Here is a 9,717-nt window from a genome sequence, read left to right as displayed (position 1 = left end):
GGGCCCACCACCATCATCATCAAACGCACCATCGTCGAACATGTGATGGGCCGCCCCATCCCGTACAACGTGGTACAGTTGGGGTCCACACGGTGGATGGCTATGATTTTGTCTGCATGTCCACGTGGAAGAAAATGGAAGGGCCACGTGGTCGACGAAGAAGCTCCCCTTCGATTCTTTGTGTGGGGAAAATGACGAAAAGAACTTGGAACGAGGAAAAGGGGTATCGCCTTTGCAGAAGCTAATCCAGAAGTTGTGACATAAAAGTGGATTGCCATCTTAGAGCTTAATATCGGCAGCATGACCGCCGATTCTGTACCAAAAAAACAAAAAAAAAAAGAGTCGATTGTGAGGCATTGAGTTTTTAATATGATATTTGATTAACATATCATTCATCTTATTGTGAAGAAGGGTCTCTTTGTTAGTTCTCTTATACTAAGATAATTGCTAATTGCTTTGATTGTATTTTGAACTATAATATGAAGGATGTGTTGCAGGTGACTGCAACTCGCAGAAACATAGATAATGTGATTTCATGGGCATAACAACAACCTTATAAATAATTAGTATAAATTGTATATAAGAAAAATGGAGGTTTACAGGAAGTTGCACTTTATGAAAGCAAAAAGGAGGCAGGGAGTAATTTTATGATGTGTAGTTTTGGAATTGATAAAAATGGAGTTAGCTATTATGGATGGAATTGTTCTTTAGCATTGCCATTATATACACAAGGAGATGATTAGGGATATGGAATTAAACTGCTTAGCCTTGCCATTATATATGAACACAAGAAGAATGAAATGGTAGTGCTTAGCTATGAAAGTGAATTGACATTAAGGAAAAAAGGAAAATAACTGATAGTAGACAGCCTAACCAAAAACAACATAATTTTCCCTAAATATTTTTCCTAGAACATACTAATCTCATGAAATAATGTTAAATATTTGATCATAGACATATATATGCATATACATGTACGGTACTGTTTATATGTATGTATGTATGCATGTATGAATGTCCAGGTACAAAGAAATATAAAAGGAAGAAGGTAAAAAATGCATTGCACATGTAGCTGATAATCATTTTAGATGCATCTATGGACAAAATTAATTTAATTTCTTTTTTCTCAACAAAAATTAATTTAATGAGAGAGAAGAAGGATGACAATAATGCCATGCCTTTTTTCTCCTGTTGATTTATAGATAATCTTACACCTCTACTTTAATTTTTTGCAAATGCAAAGCTTCAGGAAGTTATACACCTATATTATTAGAGTTAGATAATGAAATATGTGGAACGTATTTATGGAAGAATATATTTGTCGTTGCACTTAACAAAAGTGCATTAATTAAATCTCAAAACTAGTATATTTAAAATTAGCACATCCCATGTATTTGACTCTTAACTTGCTTTAAAATGCATTATTTAATACAGTTGCTTCACCATTACCTAGGTAAAGGGATCTACTTTTGTACCACAGCAAATGACCATGCAAACCACTTTTATTTAATACTCTGTCAAATAATCAAGTTTCCATTGTAGGTGGCCTAGCTGATAGGCATAACTGCAGTTCTCTCAAACAGTGTACAATTTGGCCCACAGGACGGCCCATTTGCAGCCCAAATAAAACTAGCATATTCTCATTATTTGGCTTTAGCTCCAGTTAATTTGGCAAAGTTTTGTATCCGACGGAGAGAGAGGGATCACATTTGTTAACTATTAAAACGTTTCTTTGCATACAAACAATGCTTTTGGTACAAGAGTTCGTTAATGGCTCTATTAGCACTAAGCTTAGCAATCCAATGACGTCCATTAGTTCCAGGGCAGCTTGGGCTTGGGCTACGATACACGCCCATCATGTCAAGGTGATGGGCCTTCAAATCCGTTATTGTGGGCGATTCATTGAGCAGTTGGGCTTTAATATTATCGAAAGTTTCCTTGCGCCAACATGGGACTGGCGATCGCATGTCATATTTCGAACTCGATCTTTCTGTCCGGGTGATTAATCTTGCTTCTTTTATTTTTTTATAAAATTAGTCTTTTTAACATTTTCTTCTTCCTTGGAATTGAGGTTGGGACGCAAACTTTCGTGATCCAGAAAATAAAAAGCCAACTAATATGATGCACAATTACAGTGCTACAGTGTTTCTTTTTCTCCTTTCTTTTTTTTTAAATTTTTAATGCAAATATATGTAGACATTTTTTTCTTCGGTATGTTACGTAGTATTACTACGCATCAAACTTTTTTGATGATAAATGAGGCGTTACTAACATATTAATAAACAAGCCAATTTATCTTTTGTTGTTTCTATGCTAATACACTTTTTATATATGTTGGATGTTTCAGGACATTCTCCAAATTTTGAATTAAAACAAATAATAATGAATTTATTACACCAATCTAATATAAATATATTATAAAAATATTTGATATAAAATGTAAAAAATAGAAAAAATATTTCTTATAGTAGTCAGCCCACAAGATGTTATTTTTGGATTTTTTTTTTTTTTGGCACATCGGTATCTCACATACAACAAGTATAATTACAGTCCGTATAGTTAGACATTAGAAGAAAATGTAAGGAAGATGATGGAGGGCGAAATGGATCGTACAACCCATAACAAAAGGGCCACCCAATTTCGGTCCAACAGACACTAACGCCGACTAGACGTGTTCTCGGTCCGGCTCAGAATCAGCCCGACCTTGGACTTCGCCGAAAGCTCCTCCAACTTCGGATATTCGCCGACGCGCCCCGACCAAGTTCGGGGCGCCCTCTCAATTACGCGCCCTGACCCCTAAGCTCAGGGCACTTCGCCGGGCACACCTCGACACCCGTCAAGTCGACCTCGCCAAATGCATGATGCAACCTCTCAACGAATTCGGCCTTGCCGATGCCGCACCTATGTGTGTGCCCACACCCTCCTTCATGGCCGTACATCGCGACGCCACTATGCCACGCTTTACTAGCTGGTCCACAGTAGTCCAAGATCAATGCCATGCTACCCTAGCCATACCCTGCTACGACTATCAACGTCTTACCGTTTTCAAGAACGGACTCCACTGCGCGCCACAAGCAAGCTCTGGTTGCACGCTGCTCCTCCTCATGGTGGAAACGAGCAATATCTTCGCTACCTAATTACCTCTACTGGAACTATAAAAACTCCCTACAGGTAATATTGAGGGGATCTTTGGCTAAATCTACTAAGCTCCACTCTAATTTGATCGTCGGAGAGTTCTCACTGAAAACACCGGTGAGGCTTTGTGCAGTACACCGTCGGCTGTAGGAGGTGGTCTTCTTTTGTCTTTCTCCGTGCTCTAGTAGCTCCTCCGACTCCTCCGGCATGATTATTCTCAGGCCAAATTTGAACCACAACTCGAGATAAAATAGAGACGTGGTGTCTCTCAAATAAAATTTTCGAAGTAACAAGCTGCATGGAATGCCATCCAATATGCAGTTCTGTTAAAGGTACGAGTAGCTTGAAAACTAACTCGTTCGTCTGAATGTCGAGCAGCAGCCGCAGCATCCTCACAACCCTCCGGACGCTGACGTGGTTTTTGGCCCGCGAAAGACACAAGCGACTTGCGTGTTCCTTCGTACTCGCTGTAAAAAAAAATTTTTTAAAAAAAAGACACAAGCGACTCTACGAGACTACGAAGCCCGAAGGAACACGCAAGCGCTCACGTCATGACAAGCCAAACGGCCGCCAATATCTCATGGACGGTTAACGTCACGCCGCGTGGACCCTACACATATAGCCGGCCCCTAGGCGTGGGTTCCGTATTTAACCGGCGCGCTTATTCCGTCCGCATTGGCGTGCCTGCGAGCTACGTTAGCGACCTTTTTCTCGAGTTCACGGCACCTCCCAGAAGCCTATCATCGTATGGGATTTACCAACTTGTCGCTTTTGTGCCCGCGGAGGGGGCGGGGCTCAGGACTCAGGAGCACTGTGCCCGGGAGAAAATGGGCTAACGAGCCTCGCCATAGCCATCCATGTTAAAAATCTGATACTTGTTTCGTTTGTTTTTGTTTTTTTTTTTTCAATGATATTCTGATGGATCTTCCATCTTGTGTATCCAAAAATTAGAATAACACTCTCTCAACCATCCAATTTATCGATCTTTTTAGATACCAGCATAATGTAGATTACATGATTTGTTTATGCATAAGTTTTACTAAACTGAAGCTTTATAGCTCAGTCTAATTATCTCCAAATGGTCATTGCTCTGTAGGAAATGGGTTGCCACCATGGTCGTGCCATCCGAGAATAATAATGGTTGCTGATATTAACTTAATAAATTTTAAGGACGTATACTAGGATTGACCATTTAGCTAATTTCAGCAGCTAGATAAGAAAAATCATTCAAGTCGATCAAGATTAGATCTCATAAAAAAGAGTCAACATGTTTTTTCTCTTGATGCCGTAAATTAATTTTGTATAAGATAAATACGAATGTGAATTACATCTTGCAAATTAACAATAGTATTCACTGATATTCATAATGCATACGAATATCCAATTTACCGATCTATCTAAGAATACTTCCTACAAGTATCATAGACATCAATTAAAAAGGTCTAAATTTTACAATATTTTTTTTTTTTAATCAGAAAGTTTTTTTTCAAATGAAATAAAAAACTTTCTTTTACTTAATGTTTAAGTTAATAAAGTCCATATAGTACTAGTAATATGTGAAACTAATACACAGTGCAAATCTATCTTATTGTATCAAGAGAACAGCTAAAAGCTTCCACAAAGGATTATCTTTTAAGTCAGCTAGCTAGCTCCACTTGGTTGGTATTGTCTTATTACTCGGAGGAATGTTTAGCTCTACGTATAAGCATACGCATAGACGCATACATCTTGTTCAGTGACACGAACAGTAATTAATCAATGCAAGGACAATAAGGCACGAGAATAGTCACTTCAAGCAACTCGGCCGCCTTTGGACCAAATCATGCTCCCATAAGCTACTTTTGACCCGATATGAGGGCCCACAAGGATTTGATTAAAAGATTTTGGTGGGAGCCCTCCAAAAAAAAATTTTAGACAGTACAGTAATATTTGATAAGAAACAAAAAAAAATATTTTAGTTTTTGTTAAAAAAACTGTATCTATTTTGAAAAAACAAATTATTTTGAAACTTCCCCCTGAAGCTATTTTCTAATTAATATTGGAAAGCCATTTTAATTTTACTGAAATTTTCATTATGACTAAAATATCACAAACAAATCTCATGATTACATCTTATATTATATCATATCATATCAAAATATATTATTATACTATAAGTATAATATAATATAAATAATACAATATAATATATTAATAAATCAATAAAGTATTACATTACATTATATTATATTATAATAATATATTATTATTATTATTATTATATTAATACATAATATAATATATTTTATCATAATAATATACTATTAATAATATAACAAGATAATATATTAGATTATGTTACATTATATCATATTCTATTACATGATTATATTATAATAATGTTATATTATTATAATATAAACATATATGATAATATAATATAATACTATTATATTACAAAAATACAATCTAATATAGTAATATTTAATATTAATATAATATTATTATGCTATAATAGAATATTATCTATTATATTATAATATTATATTACATTGTAGTAGTATTGTTTTATTAATAATATATTATTATACCTTATCATATGATATTATGTTATATTAATATGTTATAGTATTCAATATTATATTAGAATATATTATACTAATATTATATATAATAATAATAATTTAATATATAATAATAGGTAATATTATATTGTATTATATTTTTCTATGCAATATTTTTTATTGCCATTTTATCATACAAAAAATATTTTCTCATTTTGGTTATTAAATATATGTTAAAATTTTACGATATTTTTTTTTTTTGCTAAACTGAATGTATCATGCGCTACGAATACGGAACAACTAAAGCAATCGAAAAATAGAAGCTCTTCAAGCACAATGGGGAACTCCCTTTTTCTTACCTATAAAATAATTTTGAGTGGTTGGTCGCATACGATTCCATCCAATCCTCAGCAATTTTTTTTTATTTTGGCTCCTTAAATTGTCCGATTTTAAACATTGAACAGGCAGAACTGGGTCAGGCCGTAACTCGTGACAATCCACCGAGTACCCAATATTTGGAGTAAATTAGCACTTCCCCACGAATTTCCCCTAAGACTTAAGAACCGGAACATGCGAAACAAAAGTTCTACAGTTGACCCAATTTCCCAGTGAACCAGGTCTTTCTCGGTTTACAGATTTGTGATCCAGGGGCGGGGTTGCGCTACCACTCCAATGTCGGTATTCACGTGAAGGAGAATCATCGCACGTGTCAAAGAAAGCATTCGTCGTCCCAAGTCCAACTGCCTAAGCATCACCCTTTTTTTTATTAAGAAATATAGCTACTTAGAAAAACCTCCAAACCGACACCTGTCATCACCTCCCCGTGTCCCTCCATCCGACGACGGCCCACGACCGCCTCTGTCCATTCCATTTTCCTTTAAATACACCAGACGCCTCATCTCTTCCTCCACTCCATTTTTGTCATCGTCGTCCAAAAAAAAAATATTTTATCTGGGAGAAGATATTGGAAGAGAGGTAGAGAAGGTAGCAGAATGGAGGGGATAGCACTCACCGGACTTCTCGCGAAGGCCGCCGGAGAATTCCACTCCAGGCGAGCCCTCTCCGTCCCCGGCAAGCTCGAGATCACCCACGCCCGCCTCCGCGACCTCATCGACTCCGCCGCTGCCTATCTCGTCTCCTCCGGCGTCCGCCCCGCCGACGTCGTCGCCCTCACCTTCCCCAACACCGTCGAGGTCTGGATCTATATCTCTTGCCTTGTCTTCTCTAGAATCTAATTGCGATCGGAATGACAGCATTTTGCTTCGATATCCGTGCAGTTCGTGATCATGTTCCTCGCTGTAATCCGCGCCCGCGCCGTGGCCGCGCCGCTCAACTCGGCGTACACCCAGGAAGAGTTCGAATTCTATCTCTCCGATTCCGAGTCGAAGGTTTTGATAACGAATTCGGAGGGGAACGCCGCCGCGGAGGCCGCCGCGGCGAAACTCCAGATCCCCCACGCCACCGCCGCCCTCCCGGACCCCGCCGGCCCGGTCCAGATCTCGCTTCCCCGCAGGCCCGACTCGATCGCCGACTCGGTCTCGGCGATCATCAACGAGCCGGCCGACGTCGCGCTGTTCCTCCACACCTCCGGCACCACGAGCCGGCCTAAAGGAGTGCCGCTGACCCAGCTTAACCTGGCCGCCTCGGTCAACAACATCCGGTCCGTGTACCGGCTCACCGAGACCGACTCGACCGTGATCGTCCTCCCCCTTTTCCACGTCCACGGCCTCCTCGCCGGCCTCCTCAGCTCCCTGGCCTCCGGCGCCGCCGTCACCCTCCCGGCCTCCGGCCGCTTCTCGGCCTCCACCTTCTGGTCCGACATGCGCGCCTCCGCCGCGACCTGGTACACCGCCGTCCCCACCATCCACCAGATCCTCCTCGACCGCCATTCCACACGGCCCGAACCGGACTACCCCAAACTCCGGTTCATCCGCAGCTGCAGCGCGTCGCTGGCCCCGTCGATCCTCTCCCGGCTCGAGGAGGCGTTCGGGGCGCCGGTCTTGGAGGCGTACGCGATGACGGAGGCGTCGCATCTGATGTCGTCGAACCCGCTGCCGGAGGACGGGCCGCATAAACCCGGTTCGGTGGGCCGGCCGGTTGGGCAGGAGATGGCGGTGCTGGACGAGAAGGGGGCTCGCCAGCCGGCGCACGTGCCGGGGGAAGTCTGCATCCGTGGGTCCAACGTCACCAAGGGCTACAAGAACAACCCGGAGGCTAACGAATCCGCCTTTAAATTCGAATGGTTCCACACAGGAGACGTCGGATTCATGGACTCCGACGGATTCCTCCATCTCGTCGGTCGGATTAAAGAGCTCATCAACCGTGGAGGTAACTTTAGATATCGTGCAAATTCCGCAATGAGTTTATTTAATTACAGCCGTCTGATGGTATCGGTTTCGGGGGGAATGTGGCAGGAGAGAAGATATCGCCGATAGAGGTGGACGCGGTGTTGTTGTCGCATCCGGACGTGGCGCAGGCGGTGGCGTTTGGCGTGCCGGACGATAAATACGGCGAAGAGGTAAGTGAAAGTTGGACGCATGTGCCGTTTGGCTTTTAGTAAATAAATCTGGGCCGTTAAAAAATTATCGTGGTTGTTGATTACTTGTTCAGATAAATTGTGCGGTGATCCTGAGGGAAGGGGCGAAATTGGAGGAGGAGGAGGTTTCGAGGTATTGCCGAAAGAATCTGGCGGCGTTTAAGGCGCCGAAGAAGGTGTTTATAACGGATTCGCTGCCGAAGACGGCGACGGGGAAGATCCAGCGGCGGATAGTGGCCGAGCATTTCCTGGCGCTGGCTGAAGCTCCGAAGGTTGGAGCGTAAAAATTAAGCAGCTTTTTTTGAACCAAAAAAAAGGGAAAATAAAAGAGAAGAAAACAGAGTTTACGACGCGTTGTAGCGACTCAAATTGATGAAAATGCTGCTGATGAAAGTTAAAAACAAGCACGAAAACAGTGTTTAGAGGGGTTTTCATGAACTTGTTTTCTAAAGATTTGGCAGTGGGTCTCTCGTTTTTTTTTTCCTGAAAAAAAAGTAGTTTCCTAAAAGCTATAATATTTTGTTTGCCGGCTCTCATATGATTTAATTTATCAAATTTACTAAAAAATTTAACTATTTTCTCACTCATAACGACAAATGGATTTTAGATTATGCATCGAGAAATGCAAGCAATATTATAATTTCAATCCCCAATAATATTTCTGATCTCTCTTTTCTTCAAACCATCATCATCATACTATCTGACCTTAATGAACGATCCACCTAGGTGGCAACTTTTTTCCAACAATCCATGTTACTCTCGATCCTCCCGCCTTATTAAGAAGGTGGTCACATGCACGGCAAATGCGGTGCAATTATTTGATTGGAGGATGCCGAGTCGTTTTAAAGCTTGGCTTGGTGGTGGAATACAGGGGACCTGTGGAAGAACGCTCTCGTCCTGGCCAGAAATTCTGGGACAGGTTGGTTCTGGTATCTGACCCCAAATAGTGTTGCTTAATGATAACATTAAAAAGAGTACCGTAATTAAAGTTTTGGCTGAGGAATTGGTCATATTTGTCCATCCAGTAAGTAGATAGTGATATTGCACCGAGTTACTTCCAACGAAATGATTTCGAATTCGAAATGTACGGGCATCGATTAAATTGTAGAGGCCGGATGCTTTCTACAAATATAAGAAACAGAGATCGTAGGAGAGCTAATTTATCCATTAAAAGAAGAATGGATTCTGTTGTGGGATGGGGTTCCCAGTTTAGTCCCACATCGGATAATCAGCGGAAAGGTCTGTGCCTTAAATGGGGGGGTGCAAACACCTCTTCTAACCGAGGGCCCTTTTGTAGGACAAAACCGTGAGGGTAGGGGTAGTACCTCCGCGGACCCCCGCGCCGGCAGGGCTCGGGACTGTCATTGGGACTGTCATTGGGCTCCGGCCCTGGGCGACCTCCCGCAGACCCGAAGCGGCAATCCCAGAGCGGACAATACCTCGGGGAGGACGCGGATGCTTTTCCTGCTCGTCCGGTGTGCGGGCTGGTGTCGGGGTTCCGAC

The 9,717-nt window shown here is 41.5% G+C and overlaps 1 protein-coding gene across 1 annotated transcript; it reads left to right on the top strand.

Annotated features, from left to right (window-relative positions):
* Positions 1-6,550: 6,550 nt before the first annotated feature.
* Positions 6,551-8,750, top strand: LOC103719417 (oxalate--CoA ligase). Its single transcript, XM_008808653.4, has 4 exons — positions 6,551-6,871; positions 6,956-8,006; positions 8,093-8,196; positions 8,289-8,750. The coding sequence occupies exons 1-4, from the start codon at positions 6,671-6,673 to the stop codon at positions 8,496-8,498; spliced, it is 1,566 nt and encodes a 521-aa protein (XP_008806875.1). The 5' UTR covers positions 6,551-6,670; the 3' UTR covers positions 8,499-8,750.
* Positions 8,751-9,717: the final 967 nt, after the last annotated feature.

This window comes from Phoenix dactylifera, chromosome 17 (genome assembly GCF_009389715.1).
Source record: "Phoenix dactylifera cultivar Barhee BC4 chromosome 17, palm_55x_up_171113_PBpolish2nd_filt_p, whole genome shotgun sequence".
NCBI classification, from domain to species: domain Eukaryota; kingdom Viridiplantae; phylum Streptophyta; class Magnoliopsida; order Arecales; family Arecaceae; genus Phoenix; species Phoenix dactylifera.
This window is presented reverse-complemented; position numbering and strand designations above follow the sequence as displayed.

What these genes read in the sequence shown, in the direction of transcription:
- LOC103719417 (XM_008808653.4), top strand. Translation starts at nt 6,671, where the DNA reads ATGGAGGGGATAGCACTCACCGGACTTCTCGCGAAGGCCGCCGGAGAA. An exon ending in CCTTCCCCAACACCGTCGAG is followed by an intron (nt 6,872 to 6,955) that starts GTCTGGATCTAT and finishes ATATCCGTGCAG; the next exon opens with TTCGTGATCATGTTCCTCGC. An exon ending in AGAGCTCATCAACCGTGGAG is followed by an intron (nt 8,007 to 8,092) that starts GTAACTTTAGAT and finishes GGAATGTGGCAG; the next exon opens with GAGAGAAGATATCGCCGATA.